Source organism: Asterias rubens, chromosome 12, assembly GCF_902459465.1.
Source record: "Asterias rubens chromosome 12, eAstRub1.3, whole genome shotgun sequence".
Classification (NCBI taxonomy): Eukaryota; Metazoa; Echinodermata; class Asteroidea; order Forcipulatida; family Asteriidae; genus Asterias; species Asterias rubens.
Window position 1 is genome coordinate 15,861,942 of NC_047073.1, and position 16,525 is coordinate 15,878,466.

The 16,525-nt window shown below is 38.1% G+C and overlaps 1 protein-coding gene and 1 non-coding gene across 3 annotated transcripts; one reads left to right on the forward strand and one right to left on the reverse strand.

The window, feature by feature from the left end:
* Positions 1 to 2,059: 2,059 nt before the first annotated feature.
* On the reverse strand, positions 2,060 to 16,429 carry LOC117297330 (spermatogenesis-associated protein 6-like). Of its 2 annotated transcripts, none has more exons than XM_033780304.1 (12): positions 16,292 to 16,429; positions 15,450 to 15,587; positions 13,764 to 13,988; positions 12,642 to 12,799; positions 11,569 to 11,686; positions 9,934 to 10,084; positions 9,037 to 9,158; positions 7,142 to 7,220; positions 6,476 to 6,617; positions 4,494 to 4,662; positions 3,873 to 3,994; positions 2,060 to 2,938 (listed from the first exon to the last, which is right to left on the reverse strand). In XM_033780304.1, exons 1-12 carry the CDS (start codon positions 16,337 to 16,339, stop codon positions 2,803 to 2,805), a joined length of 1,608 nt encoding a protein of 535 aa, XP_033636195.1. In that variant the 5' UTR covers positions 16,340 to 16,429; the 3' UTR covers positions 2,060 to 2,802. The 2 variants fall into 2 exon arrangements, with proteins under 2 accessions (XP_033636195.1, XP_033636196.1); XM_033780305.1 differs by having other exon boundaries at positions 2,853 to 2,938; positions 3,846 to 3,994.
* Trnan-guu lies at positions 6,959 to 7,031 on the forward strand. The gene has a single exon. It is a non-coding gene; the product is annotated as a tRNA-Asn (tRNA).
* Positions 16,430 to 16,525: the final 96 nt, after the last annotated feature.

Below are 16,525 nucleotides of genomic sequence, written 5' to 3' on the forward strand. Positions count from 1 at the left end.
ACTTCAGAGTTTTGAAGCAATGTCGGGCATTGTATGTTAACTTAGATAAATATAAAAGCTTTTGTTTTCCTGTTATAAGGTTCAAATAGTTTACCCTAACACCTGGGTGTCTTGGACTAGAAAACCAGTACAGTCTAAGGCCGTGTTCCCATACATAGGGGCTACAGCTTGGGCTACATCCAGGTTTCCGCATCATCATGCATTGAGGTATAGGGTGTCATTATCGCTGCAGTGGGACCCGGCCTTTAATCTTGTCTTTGTACCACAAAATTCATCTTATGTCACAGGTTTTCAATGACTAATTTTGTTGTTTCTGTTGTCTTTAATTTTTTTGTGGTTTACTGCACCTGCAATACCCAGCAGGGTGGATATGTGCTATAACAAGTCTTTATTATTATTTTTGTGTGCGTGTGCAGGGCCCAGGCTGTGGAAGGCTCTCACACATTAACTGTGATCTAAATGCTTGAAGAGCCACATATTTATGGCAAGCTACATGTATTCATAGACCACTCTCTGTTCATTTAAACATACTGTAAAGCGTCTTGCGGGCCTGTATGCTTCGTTTTTGAAAGGGCAGGGGCACCAAGGCATTTTCTCTATAGGGAAATTGTAAATTTCTACTGGAGCATTTCAAAGGCACGAAGGCATTAACCCGGGGGCGTGGAGGCAATCGCCTTCGTTGCCTTGGTGAAGAATCAGGCCTGGCCCTGATAGTTCCTGCAGTTCTGGCAGGTAAACCATTACCCAACCCACCAAGAACAAAATGTAAAAAATACTTTCCTTTGTTTTCATCACAACTTTTTTTTCAATTCAAATAAGCACTTTTGAGAAATGGTGTCCCATAGGAGTTCACTGTTTGGTTTGTGTGTTTACAGATGAATTTACCCAAACCTAAAAGTGCCCTATTAAAGTGCCCTATTAATGTGTCCACCATGTCTCAACATTGCTTTCATATATAATAATTTTATTTCATATAAAATGCACATCACAAATTACTAAATTAAAAGCAAAAAAATAAATGACTCGGCATTCATCTTCTAATTAAAAAACAATTGTTACTTTTTAGATGTTTGTTTCTTCTGAATAAAGCACATATTCCTGAGGAGTCTAGCCTTACATATAAGAACTCATTTCATGTATATTGTAATTGCTCTATTTCCAAAGATTGGAAGATGGTATTTAAAAACCAATATTTCATATTTTGGTGATCAGACAGTCTCAAAAAATTCCTTACAAGAACCTGTTAAAAAATTCACTTTCCTAATACTGTGTTTTTATTTTATTTTCGGTGAACTGGTGCAACTACATTAACAGAATTTTTGAATACACACCGGAGTGAAAAAAACTACCTGAAATGAAATCTTACTGTTCTATGTATGTATAATAATAAGTTAACTAAGAATAAGTTAACTAATTCTTAATTTTCAATCCGATCCAATTCGATTTGAAATGTATTGCTTGATAACCCCAAGCTTTGTATATTCACATTTGTGGAACAGGATGAATATTAATTTTAACATTGTTGAGATTGAAATTTAACAATAAATGTCTAAAGATTTATTCATAATTTACATGGTAGCAAGATGGTCATGGTGGAAATCTTCCCTTGAAATATTTTTAGTGGGAATTTCATAGTTTTTTGAGACATGAGAATAGAAATTAGTTTTGATCTTGAAAGCATTAAATCTGATGTTTGAAAACAATGATGGATTTTTCTGTGCGACTCCCACGACCAATTGATCTTAAACTTTGAAGACAGTGGACACTATTGGTAATTGTCAAAGACTAGTCTTCACAGTTGGTGTATCTCAACATATGCATAAAATAACAAACCTGTTTGAGCTCAATCGGTCGTCGAAGTTGCGAGATAATAATGGAACAAAACACCCTTGTCACAGGAAGTTATGTGCTTTCTGATGCCTGATTTCGAGACCTCAAATTCTAAACTTGAGGTCTCGAAATCAAATTTGTGGAAAATTACTTCTTTCTCGAAAACTACGTCACTTCAAAAGAAGCTGTTTCTCACAATGTTTTATACCATCAACCTCTCCCCATTACTCGTAATCAAGATCACGGTTTTATGATGATAATTTATTTGAGTAATTACCAATAGTGTCCACTGCCTTTAACAGGAATGTTAATTCATATGTGTACATATCTATGTTGGGTCACAAAATGTTCTGGATGCTGGTTATTGACAATTACCACTGTTCTGCAGGCTTGAAATTTGTAAACTTTTGTTAATCCAACGATTGTAGCATCATAAATTATCACTTGTACATAAAACTGTTGTGTCAGTGTAAAAACCCAGTGTCTCACTTACTTCAGCAAAAATGCTTCTAGTAAAAAAACATGCCTCTCAGCGCGAACTTGATTTGTGTACATTTGGGTTACTTAAAGATACAATGTAGATACAAAACTGTTAAAAGGATTGTGCAAATTTAAAAACTTTCATGCAACATCCCATGTCTTTACACTGACGCCCTGAAATAAAGTTTCGCTAAAATGATGTCATCCTTTATTAGGGCACTTTATTTACAAAATTTTACTAAAACATAACCTGAATCTAGTCATAGAACACAAAACCTTTTGTAGTGGACTAAGTCACTGAATAAAGAACAGCTGATAGGGATGGGCCCAATTCCATAGAGATGCTTAGGCAGAAAAATGATGCTTAGCAATTTTCTGATAAGCAAACAAATAAAGCAGGATTCAAGCCACATACACGTGACAGTGTTTTGAATGGTAACCTTAGTCTGCTAAGCATAATTTCGTTGCGCTAAGCTACTTTTCATTCAAATTCTACTCCTTGATGTTTCTGTACAGACGCTTGTAAATCTTTCCCATAGTATCATCAAATAACTCACGATGAGATTTGCCGGTGAATTCTTGACTTCTGGTCGACCAGTGATCGCCGTTGTCTATGTGCACTGACACACTGCAGATTTACAAAGAAAACAAAATAATCATAACCATAATTTAATAGAAAGATATCTCACAGCATGTTGCTATTCGGGGGATTTGAAATAATATCTAGTTGCAAGTACAGTTTTAGTTTCTTTAAAGAACTTCAATACACTGTACATTACTTCTAACGGGGTCGTTTATACAAATGTTTTATTATAACACCAGCTTTCCAATGCTCTTTATCCAGCAAGTTTTAATGTTTTAATTAACTCTTGGAGTAAATACCAAAAGTAAACCCTGGTTTTATAGGGTTACACCAACATTTTGACAGCTTAGAAGGAAGTTTTAAAAAGTTGGACAAGGCTACAATGTCGCTCATATATTTATTTGCCTCGCCAACAGAATAGTAGAACCTTAACAGAGAATCAAGTTATCTTTCTATGAGTACACAGAATTAAGCCTGGGCGACTAGTGTCAAAGTCAAGACTAATGACTGCTTAATAGTCAAGTCGCAACTACTATTTTTCAACCACTCTGCTAATCATGCCACTTCAATCCTGTCAGCGTCAACTTTACTATATTATGCCTGCCTCAAACAGTATGCCTCAATGCATCTTGGGAATTAAAAAATTATTCGCGACTTGTGACGAAGTTGTTACTATTTGAGTTGCGACTAGACGACACTAGTCACACGGGGTGCGTTTTCAGGGTTGTAACCATTAACTGCATGTCTATGTTTTCTTCTTTGTAGCCCTTAACCTAGAGTGGCTTTAAGCCTCGTTTTGGGCGACTTGCATAAAAAAGAAAGAAAGAAAAAAAAAAAAAAACTGTTTCGGTTGAATTGGTCATTGGTTAATCACCAGCCATTGACCGAAACAGTCATTGGTTACGATCGCGAAAAATACATCCAGGCCTACACAGAATGACACTAAACAAACCTCCTGCATTTTCAGAGGCCCAAGTACCTCCTATCGGACTCCAGTAATGATCGTCTTAAAGATTCTCTGTTTTCGCTTCGCAGCGATGCTGAAAGGTCAGCCAGAGCCTCCTCAGAGGTGACAGAAGAAATATCTGAATCGGATGAAAGCTGAAACAAATAAAGAAAACTAAGTGAATAGGTTTATCAAATATCTCAGTGGTTTTCTTCATTATCTATCTATCCCTTTAAACCTAAGGGATTGTTGGGGGACCACTGAAGATTTTAAACCAACCTTTCTCCATGCCTCTCTGTCACACATAGCCCCCTAAATAGTGCCAACTACGCTGGACTCCCTCTGCTTCTTGGCCCTACGCCTATCTCTCTCCAGGAGGTGTAATCATTTTTCGAACAGAAACACGCTTCTATGCCGATATTTTCCCCCAGTTGTGTCACTTACCGTGGCGTATTTGGGATAGCACATAAACTTAAAAGGGCTATTATTTATGGGGCTATGTCAACCACTGCCCTCTAATTGAAAAAAAATCTTTCTCCATGGCTCTCTGTAGTTCACTACCCTCTGTTCATAATGATCTTTTTATATGCCTCTCCGTCCTGACGGACATCCACATGCTTTCACTCCCCCTACAAATAATAATTATATTCTTACCAAGTTGTGTTCAAGCGCTTTTCGGACTCGTCTATGGATCACTTTAGACGTGTCCAGATCAACAGAACTCTCGTCAAATCTGTCCCTCAAAGAACGCCGTACCAGAACAGGGCTTGGGGAACGTGATCGCAGACGTGGAGACAGGGTTATTGGGCTCAGGGATCTCGTCCTGCCAGAACAAAATTGAAAAAATTATTACTAAAGTATGTGTGAGCAAATTGCCTTGAACGTTCAGCAACATTTGTTAGAATCAATCAGAAGCCATTTATAAAGTTCCAGCCACCGATTTCACAAAACTCTTCCTAACTTAAGACTAATCTTAGGACTATGGACTAGTCCCAACTCTGCACTGTAGCATGCAGACCTTGAGATTAATCGAGTCCCAACTCTTTGTGAAATCGACCCCAGAATCAATAAGTTTGCTGTAAGGCCCTGAGGCTCAGCTGAAAGGTCGGTAAGCCTGCTGGAACAGGTGAGCTTTAGGGAGTGTCTTGAATGAGGCAAGTGAGCTAGCATTTCTTATTTGCAGAGGAAGCTTTTCTACCTTCTCTCAGGTAGTAGTTAAAAAGCAGGACATTTCAGAACTGAGAAAATTCCCAAATTCCAAAACATCTACTCTGCAGTATAGTAGTATATAAAGCAAGACAAGTTTTTAAAAGATCATAAATCTATGTATATTTGGTTTGCAGTATACACACTCCATGTGTGTATCTACTTGCCAGGTAGAGTTTGTTCTTAGAGAACTGTCCTGCTTTATTCTACTGCCGCGGAGTAGATAATCGGAGGTTCGGGAGACTTCTCAGTCCTGAAAAGAACTGTCCTCCTTTTCACTATTACCAGGGCGGATGGTATAGAAAATAGACTGGACTACTACTTTAGCTTATAGGATCGTAATTAACTGTACTGCCGCGGAGTCAGTTCTGAATTGGTCTCAAAGTTTCGACTAGCTTGCTCTAGTCATCATCAGGAGTCATAAATCTACCCAGTAAGTATAGATACACACATGGTGTTACCGCAAACCAAATTAATACCTCGCCGTGCAATGTCTCAAATCCCATATAGGAATCTTATTCCACATTTTTGGGCCATATACTGAGAATGATCTTTATGCAAAAGTTGAATAGCGAGTTCTTGCCTCAACGACAAGAGCTCTTGCCTCTAGCTACCTGGCAATCTTGGTGGTCTAGTTGGTAAGACACTGCTCTAGAATTGCAACGGTCGTGGGTTCAAATCCCACCCGAGTAATATGCCTGTGATTTTTTTCACAGAGCTCGGGAAAGTACCGTGTATACAGTGCTTACACACATCGGTGTATATGGGTAAACCAAAATTCATAAATACCCTAGACAGATTCTCTAATCCTATTGGTGGAGAACACGTCACGTGGGGGTGTTTAAACGGTTGATAATGACCAGTGTTTATAACCGGCTGGCTTCCGCATGTCAGGCGCGTAAGATTATCATGCGAAACGCAATTCATAGCTATTAGTAACAACGCGTAATCTACTTCTAAGCGCGTGTGCGTAATCTACTTCTAAGCGCGTGTGCATAATCTATTTCTAAGTGCGCGTGTGTAATGTATTTCTAAGCGCGTGTGTGTAATGTATTTCTTAGCGCGCATGCGTAATCTACTTCTAAGCGCGCTTGCGTAATCTATTTCTAAGCGCCCGCGTACACACAACCCACTCTGACAGACTCTTCACAAAGTTTTTAAATTTTTTTTTTCAAACCTCAAATTTTCAACTGTCAAAGTGTCTGTAATTGTATTATTAAACGTCTTTTAACAAAAGGGCATTTATGAATGGGAATAAAAGAGTAGTGACTCGTTCTTAAACGTCCGTTTAAAACCTTGCAGGGTTGTTGTCGTCGCTAAAGGCCCTCGCTTTAAACGGCTGTGTAAGAACTCGTCGCTACCCTTTTATTCCCTTATTAATATAGCTCTAGAGGACTTGCAGGTTTGTTCGTGGAGCCTGTCACATTTACCTTGCTCTTGGGGAGGGTGATCTTGATCTTGATCTTGAGAGTCGAGGGGAGTATGGCAAGCGCCCGTAGGACACATCCAGACCTGGGGTTGGATCCATTGTTCTCCGACTCAATGTCAAATCATTCATTCTGTCAAGAAGATCTGAAAAACAACAACAATTTATGGCATAGTCATTCAGTGATGTCCTCTGATACCTAATAGTTTTGTAATTATACTCTGGAAACAAATTCTTCAAGCATTTCAGCATAGCAAAATATTTTGATATCAATATAAACCACAAGGGAAACTGAATTACCTAGTCAGTTTCCCTTGTGGTTTATATTGATATCTGAAACAAAAAGTCTCATCCCTTAGGTGATCCCCTGGCTGCCGCTTCCCAGGTTGTATCATAATTTGGGTGTGATCCCTGGCTACACAGCAGTTTACGGTTGTATGGCTTCTGACTGGCACCGCCGAAGATATTGACAAAATAGGGACAAAAGGGCTGGATAGCTCAGTTGGTAGAGCGCCGGCACGTTAATCCGGAGGTCGTTGGTTCGAATCCCACTCCAGTCAATTCTTTGTTCAACCCCAAAAATCAAAACATTTTGAGTGAACTTATTTTCAGCCAACAATATACCACAACTGAGACAAATTATCTTATAAAATTCCCTAAAATGTTGTACCTTGAGTGTCATCACTGATCTCAGAATGAGACGCTCGGTTGAGCCACATTTCAGCCTCATCAACCAAAGTATCTGAATCCTGTCAAATCAGAACAAATCAAATCATAAGTTTGTAAAAAAATATTGTTATTATTATCTTTCTGGTAATAAAACTGAGGGTCCCTCAAATGTGACAAGTGTTGTGACCTGTAGGCCTGAATTGTATACCAATGTAGATAAGACAAAGACATGTTGGTTTTAGATGTAGGAGGAAAACCCTCAATAGACCATGTAACCTTTGTTTACAAAAAGAGTGACCATGTAAGTAATTCCAAGGCCTTCCTGGCAGGCAAAATACTTTATTGGTCATGATGTAGAAAATTTTACATTTTGAGTAATAAATTCCATACAAATTCAAGATTTAGAACTGTAATGGCTTAGCAAGTTATGAGATGTGCCCCCTTTCTTTAAATCAAAAATTGTTTAAATTCAGACAGCGTGATCTGCATAAGATTTTTCATTTTCTTTCATTGAGCTGTGTACAAAACGTTTACTGGTTGACACGTTTCTGACTGTGTAGTTAGTCCTCAGGCGTGGACATTACTCTCAAAAGTCTCAAAAATGATAACACCTTTTAAAATAAAATTTTCAGAGGCTAGTTTTGCTGTATAATATCCCCATTGTAGGAATAATTCAATGGAACGGTTCCGAAAAAATCAAGGTACACACTTCCTCTCTCAACAGAGATATAGTACATGGTTGTACCCCCAAGTTTCCTATAATATTTATAGTTTATTTTATATAACACCCAAGCCGATCCTTGCCATTTGATTGGAGGATTGTCCGTCACGTGATAGCAAATAAAAGTACCATTGAACGCTGAGTCACTCACCGTGCTTTTTCGTTCCATCCGAAAAGTACCATTGCACGCTGCCAGCGTGCAATGGTACTTTTCGGATGGAACGAAAAAGCTGAGTAAAAACATCACTGCGTGCGCGTCTTTGTAACGCAGCAGTGTTACTGCAAGGAATAATATTAGTAAAATTACTAATACTACTAGCATTCGGATTATACAATCAAAAATTGTAGGCCTACGCTTTGTTTGTTTTGAAAGTTGTGTCTTTCAATCAAAATGACAAAGATCTACTTGGATGTTATATAAAACAAATAATGAATGTTTTTCATTCGTGCAATGGTGCGAATATGTTCATTCGTTGAAAGCTGGAATGTTCCATACAACTCGGCTCCGCCTCGTTGAATAGAACATTCCATCTTTCAACTCATGAACATATTCGCACCATTGCACTCATAAACATTCATTATGTGTATACTATTACATCACTTACTTTGCCTATAAAATTGTATCTGAATAAATTTGTGAACAATATTAATGCTATAAGCTCTCACACCTTCAGTCTTTTCAGAAATTGAATAGCCTGAAGAAGTCTGACCATCATATTAAAGTGGATGCTGACCAGTGGTCAAGTATGATATTTGATATCAGGGAAGTATGATCAATTGAGCATGCTCACAAACCACAAAGGCTTGAGGGGTCTTAGTCATTGCAGATGCAACATCAGTCATCATGAATTTTCAATGATAATCACTCAATATGGGCCCAATTTCATAGAGAAAATATTGCTTAAAAATTTTCACCTAGGCAGTCATGGCAGTAGCAGAATACCGTCACAAGTTGTATGTGACATGTGACATGGTACTTGAGCCAGTAGCCTAATTTTGAAAAATATAATTTTGTTGAGCTTAGCTATTTTTTGTGATGAAGCAGCTCTATGGAATCGGGCCCTTTGGATAGTACATGTACATGTATATTGCATTTTTGCATTTTTGGGGGAGTACATTCCCTGTGTGGTATACCCCCTTAGTGTTTTCTTTATAAAGGAAAATCCACAACAAACCTTGTAGGGTCGTATTTTGACGCCGTGGTTAGGGTGGAAATTCTTTCTGTGGCCCCAGTAACTCCTGCCGTAGTATCGCTTGAAGATCGTACAAATTCTGCAATCATTCTCTGATATATAACCTGTACATAGAAAATATGTTGGTTATACAAAACAAAAATCAATGGCCGACATTTGAGACGCTGGCGGCAGCTGACATAACAATCCTTTTTTGCTCAGTATTGCGCACTACTCAGCATGCGCACTACTGGCAAGAACTGGTAGGGACCGTCTAAAAGTCTCCCATTACATTTGAATTTGTGTACTTGCAATAACAACAATTTGTCCTCAAACTTTAAGCTCAATCGGTCTTCCAAGTCAAAAGGAAAGAGTGAAAAGATGTTTCAGCAGGTGTTGGACTCGCAATATCACATTGCACAAAATCTATAGCATATTGCAGAACTATGATCATACTTCAGTCCCAGCTTGGATGAAGACTGAGTACATCAGGATAGTATTAAATGCATATGTGGAATTTTTTCTGACTGTTATTTTTTCTGACTTGCATTTTGGGCTGGTTACCTGATATCTAAGCATAGCTTTGCCCGCCTGTATGCTTCAATTTTGAAAGGGCAAGGGCACCGAGGCATTTCTTCTTGGTAAAGGGCACCTTATGGGAGCATATTTAAGGGCACCAAGGCAATGCCCAGGGGGCATGGATGCAATCACCTTCGTTGTCTCAGTGAAGTATCAGGCCTAGTTTTGTTGTGTTTGTTTTGCTACTTTTTGTGCTCAGAGCAGCTTATGAAATTGGGTTCTGGACGCATAATACAAAGATTTGGTTGTAGCAGGCCCATTGTACACAAATATTCTTTACATTCAGGGACATGACTTTTATGCTAATTTCAGGGTATTTACTTGATTTTGATGAAGCCATCTTCCTCTTGGGGCTTCTTGATCTTGACAAGGATAGTCCATTTATTGGTGGGGGTGCTGACACAGGTCTGGAGGGTGTGGTATTGAAGGAAACTGATTTACCCGGGGATGCTGCACGATTATGTGAGTTCTCCTGGAGGGTTGAAATAAATTTTGTTTAGTAGATTATATCATGAATTGGAATTAGTTTCATCATGCTTTGAACTAAATGTTTCAATAATGTCATGATCGATCGATGTAGTGCACCGGACTAAAGTTGTGGCATCCACGTATGCAGAGATGCCAACATTGAATTTTAAAAAAGATTAGCATCTCCCAAATGTTAAGGGCAAGCGCAGCTTGGGCTCCCTAAACTGATCTTTCTTTTACTCTCTACAATGCTAATTAGCTCATTTTCAGGCATTGTTGTGAAATAACAATTACCTGTATGCATCAACAGAACAGCTACAAATGTTTATAATGGCCAGTGAAAAGAAACTTGAAAAAAAAAACTGATTTCCCTCATCTTCTGACTATGCTTCAAAAATAAATGTAACATAAAAAAGGGTGGCCTTACTTAAATGTAACATAAAAAAGGGTGGCCTTACTTAAATGTTTTTGTTTTGATGATCGGAAATGCAACAACAAGCTATTGGGAGAGAGAGAAAAAAAAAAAAACGTGTCCGGATTTTGGGCAAAAAATACGTGTCCGTATTTTGGGCATTGTCTGGACATCGGCGCTACAATTACTGGTAGGAAAACATGAAAAACTGTCTAGCTTAGACCTCACAGGCCACTCAGTTGAAGGTATTTTTGTTCAGAAGGTCTCCTTTTTTTGTCGCCATTATTTCGTACTTTTTTTGCCAAGCTTCGATGAAGTACATGTACAGACAGCGTGGGCACAATAATAGTGGATATATGAGGAATGAGGTTACTGTGACACGTTTAGCTCACACACAACCTCATTCCCCACGCACGTGTGCACTATTCCCCATCGTGTAATAGAGATCAATGGGTACGATCTTGCAGCAATCACTAGCGTAAAAAATGCACACTCAGCCGGCCAGCCAGCGGGGGAGGGCACGCAACAATCATTACGTCGAGACACGTACATTCTTCGAGTGAATTCGCCGCTATTATTCAAGACTGCGTTCTAAAATAAAAAGTGTGTTTTTCTTTTCTGTTACAATTGTTTTGATATTTTTCTTAATTTGTATTTCCACTTAATAGTTCATTCGTTGTTTGCATGTATTGTACGATTTAATAAAATTATATTGGGCGGCTTGTTTAGCGTGTTTTATTGAGTATTATCGTAGCGTCGTAGTCACGGCTCGAAATCGTATTTGCTACGCCCAAATCGTGTATGTTGGTATCTCTGCGTATGGGTTAAAATGCAGGCCATGAAACTTATTTTCCCGAGCAAGACACTTGAACTATATTGCTTCTCTTCACCCAGGAGTATATAGGTACGTGTGAGGGCACCGATTGTTCTTTTGATTGCTTTAGCCTGATGCCACTATTTTGCATAATTGCAATCAGCCGAGATTATTAGAATTACATTTCAACAGACATGGAAAGATTTGTCCAACACTGGATTGGTGTAACACTGGTGTATTACATTGTGGTTAGTTAACATACTCGTTTCATGATAAATGGTGGTCGGTCTTCAATAGATGTGCTACTGAGCCTGTTTGGTTTTTTTCTTGACGGAGATTTGCTCCTCCAGGATATGGTAGAATCTCCGTAGCTCTTGGTTCTGAAATGAAAAAAAAAAAAAAAAACATTTCTTCAGACAATGCAGTAAGCAAACATCCAATGGAATTGGACCACAATAATTTAGGAACTCTGTTTTGAAAGGCTTATTCTGCAGTCCGTGTATCTGGAAACGTTGCAATTTCTTTTAAAAAAAAAAAGTAGTAGTAATTCACAACTTAAAATGCATATAACATTACAGGACTTGAAATCTCATACTTGAAGGAACAAAGCAACTGTCCTATGGTAAGGGGAACTATTGTGAGCAAAATTTCAGTTTGTTTTGAAACTTTGCAAAGGGCACCACAGCAAAACCACCGAGCACCATGGCAATTGCTGCGGGTACAGTGGATTATTTCGTGGCGTGACATTGTAACCATTTTAAGACAGTGGACACTATTGGTAATTGTCAAAGACTAGTCTTCACAATTGGTGTATCTCAAAATATGCATCAATCGGTCGTCGAAGTTGTGAGAATAATAATAATAATAATAATAATGCATTTATTATGCGCCATCTATCTAGTGTGCAAGACCCTTTTTCGAGGCGCAGAACAAAAAAACAATACATACAACAAAAAAGAAATGTAGAACATAATAAAAAATTATACAATGAATAATCTACTGTCAAGAGATGTAACGAGCTAAGTGTAAGAGGATTTAAATAAATGAGTTTTCAGCAAGTTTTTAAACAATGGAAGAGAACTACAGCACCTTACACAAGTAAACTGAACAGGCAATCTTGTAAAACAAAACAAAACAATCTTGTGTTCAGAAACCCCAACATACAATCCCACCATACACAAAGCAGGAACATTCAAATTAGCGCAGTCAACCCAATTACATTGTAAGAAACGGTTTAAACACCCCAAGGGAATATCTACATCAAAATACTTTAAGAGTGAGGGGAATTATATTTTGAACAAAAAGCAGATGCCGATTTTTACAACAATGGCTGACCTTGTTCTCCTTCGAGGTTTGCGTTCAGTTGAGACGGCCAGGAAGTCATTGTCTGACATTGACGTCTGGGCGGACAGCTCTTGGTATCGATCGTGGCGGGCCGTGCTGCAATCTCTGACTGTGGTACTACAGGAGAACTCCAATTTGGGGGATATACCCTGAGGACAATTGTACAGGATGAAATTTACATGGTGGATGAAATTAACATGGTGGATTGATGTGGGTTTCGGTTCGCAGTGTCACTGTGTACTCTCACTAGTTACGGGAGTGATTTATCAGAAATTGTCTTCACAGCTGTTTCGTAGAACACATCACACTCTTCAGCCTCTAAATAAATTAATAATAAATTTTTCAATTTATTATTATTTTTACAATTGTCAATTTTGTTTTCTTTCTAACTCTCAGTATTAGCTCCCACTAACTGCGAATGCAAAAAACCAACTGCGGCCATCTTTATGGGCAATTTGGAACACACAATTGGCATTGTGCACGAGAACGGTGTGCAGCACGCGCACATTTCACTAAACTCGTTGCCTGATTGGTTAGTAAACAGCGTGGCTTAATAATAAACCGTTCTTATAAAGCGCATTACACACGGAGTCCCAATGCGCTGTACAAAGTAATAAAAAAAATTTAAAAAACAACCTGCAAGACAAAATGCCCGTAAAGATGGCGTCTATTGCAACTTATCTATAGTGAAGTTCGAGATTCCAAATCTTAAACCTTGATTAAATTGAACCTCATCGATGGTCAATATTGTGTATGAAAACATAAGAGGTACATAGTAGTTGATTACACTAAATAAAATAATAGCTTCCGCTGATGAAAATATCTGGATCAAAATTTCAGGCTTGTAAACGGTCCATATTTTAAATAAGCTTCCTTGTACATTCTGCTCTACCAGACAGGCTCCTAGTGGATGATACCCAACTACATCCTTATGGACTGTGAAGGGAATAACCATGTTTCAGCCCCATCCCAGGAGTAGGTGGCAATGTGTCCCTGGTGGCACTTCATTTGGATCAATTTGGCTTGGATTTTAGGGGGTCTCTCATGAAAATAATGGGTTTTTTTTATAATCAAAAATAATAACAAAATTAAAAATAATCTTTTATGACTTACACTAAACCAAATTGACCTCTGCATCAACACCTCCCTCTCAGAGTCGGCATATGCAGGAATCAAAGCGTTTTGTGGATATAAGAAATCTTTGGCGTCCTCGTAGAAGTGAGCCAGCACCGTTCCATCCGCACTGTAATCCTCGCTGAGCTGGATCAGCTCCACCAAGATGCGCTCATCCTCAAGGAGAAGGGATAAGTGGGCGGGGTCGATGCAGTTCACAAATGTCTGCAGGAATAATAATATAAATAGTAACAATATAAACTTAAAGGAAATGTCCAACATTGGATATCAAATTTCTACAGATCATGTGGATCTAGGTTCCCTTTTTAATCTTATTAAAAGCACTGGTTTCATATAAATACCCCCTTATAATAATATGCAACTATTTCGTCAAAATGAGGGCTCACGTTTTTACAATGTAATTTACTGTGAAAATTTCATTTTATTTCTCAAAGGTGAACTTTAAACCAAGTAGTTTTGTATTGCCATTTTGAAGGGAAAGTATTGGATTGGTAACCATTCTTAACATTAATGGCAACACAAGGTATTGGATTGGTAACCATTCTTAACATTAATGGCAACACAAGGTATTGGATTGGTAACCATTCTTAACATTAATGGCAACACAAGGTATTGGATTGGTAACCATTCTTAACATTAATGGCAACACAAGGTATTGGGTTGGTAACCATTCTTAACATTAATGGCAACACAAGGTATTGGATTGGTAACCATTCTTAACATTAATGGCAACACAAGGTATTGGATTGGTAACCATTCTTAACATTAATGGCAACACAAGGTATTGGATTGGTAACCATTCTTAACATTAATGACAACACAAGGTATTGGATTGGTAACCATTCTTAACATTAATGACAACACAAGGTATTGGATTGGTAACCATTCTTAACATTAATGGCAACACAAGCCTTTTGATTAGAAGCCAACAGCAGCTTTCTCATAACATGTTTCACTTTATAGGCCTATTTCACTTTGATGTAATGTGGTTATAAAAGCTGTAAAAAGATATCAGTTTTATGCCCCAAAATTTGAGAAACATTACTGTCAGAAACATTTCTCAGGTTTTGTATTCCAATTAAATACTATTCTTCCAGCGTGGACTAAACCACTTTGTTTTTCGGCAATATCTAAAAAGTGCTACCACTTTATGAAATTAAAGTTTAATAGATGAAATTTACTGTATAAAAACAGCTGTTGTAACAAAAAAAACGTTAACAAAAACCCAATGTTTACGTTCCCTTTTAAAGCCATTGGACACTTTCGGTAAACAGTATTGTCAAAGGCCCACACTTCGTGTATCACAACTTCTATATAAAATAACAAACCTGTAAAAATTTAGGCTTAATCGGTCATCAGAGTTGGGAGAAAATAACGGGAAAACCCACCCTTGTGTTGTTTCCGCACGTTTCGCCATGTCATGACATGTGTTTAAAATAAATCCGTAATTCTCGATATCGAGAATTGATATTGTTTTAATGTTTTCTCAAAAAGTAAAGCATTTCATGGATTAACATTTCAAGAGTAGTCTTTCACCATTACCTTCTGTAAACCCTGTAAGTTATTTGTAAATGTGTGAACTTTTTTTTTTTTTTTCTGTACCGAAAGTGTCCAATGGCTTTTAAGAGGAAACTAGCTAATTTAGTGGAAGGTTTCATGCCTGACCTTCTCAAACCGAATGACTTGATGAAAGAGAAGAGGGAAGATCGGTGGCAGACACAACGTTCTCTTCTGAAATCCCAAGAAGTGGATACTGATGTAGACGTCATCTCTCTCTCGAAGGACGGTACCTGGGCATGTAACCTGTAGTGTTGTGTTATATAACAAAATGAGTTACAATCAAACATAAAATAATAAAAAAGTAATTTTGTCTTCATTGTGATTTCAATGAAAATTGAGAAAAAGTATGAAAACTTTTCATCACAGAGAGTTCCGAAGCAGGCCGCCTCTTCTCCCTGTCAACTTGTCTTGGTAGTTCGTAGTTGCAAAAACGTAACCCTCCTCCCGACGGCCGAAAGGAGGAGGGTTACGTTATCGCAACTAGGTAGTTCGATGAGTTGTTTCAGCAGTGACTGGCGACTTGTCTAGTTGCATTAATCGTATCGTAACCATCCTCTCGACGTCGTCGGTAATATCTGCTGTCAGAACGAGGGTTACGATTATCCCAACTATATGTCCGTCTCACCCCGTCAAGTTGACTCACTGTCGAGTTGTCTGACGGACAAGTTGTCTGATTCTGAACTCCAATTATATTGTCAAACAAATGTGTTGTCATTTGTGAAAGTGCTATATTTTAGGAATTTTTCATATAAATAGTTTTTTATATAAACACAAGGAAAGCATGCAAAATGGCATACATCGTAACAAGATTCACGAAAAACATGAAAGTTTGTTATTCCATATCGTAAATGGTTAAGGGTGAAACACTCAACAACTGTCAATCTTTACTACACTGACCGCTCATTTTACTTGAAAAAATAATACACAGAAACATATTTCAAACTTACAGCTTGGATGGTCAAATCCACAGTTACTTTAAGTGCTTTGTGTGGCATTTTCACCAGCGATCACGTTATATTTTATTAATAAAAATGTCTCTGAAGACTGAAAATCAGACTGGATTCCACAGAAACGGTCACCCTAGAGAAAACAACGCGTTCGAAGGTCACTAGGTCAATATTTGCATATGGTAAAGATTTCATGATCAGTGGCCAATCAGTGCTGGGAAATGAAATGAATAT

Excerpts from the sequence above, each read along its gene's own strand:
- LOC117297330 (XM_033780304.1), bottom strand. The coding sequence starts at position 16,339 with ATGCCACACAAAGCACTTAAAGTAACTGTGGATTTGACCATCCAAGCT. Across the intron at positions 7,221-9,036 it reads TCAAAATACGACCCTACAAG|GATTCAGATACTTTGGTTGA; the intron begins GTTTGTTGTGGA and ends CTGATTTGACAG. Across the intron at positions 2,939-3,872 it reads TTACTGGAGTCCGATAGGAG|TGTGTCAGTGCACATAGACA; the intron begins GTACTTGGGCCT and ends GTAAATCTGCAG.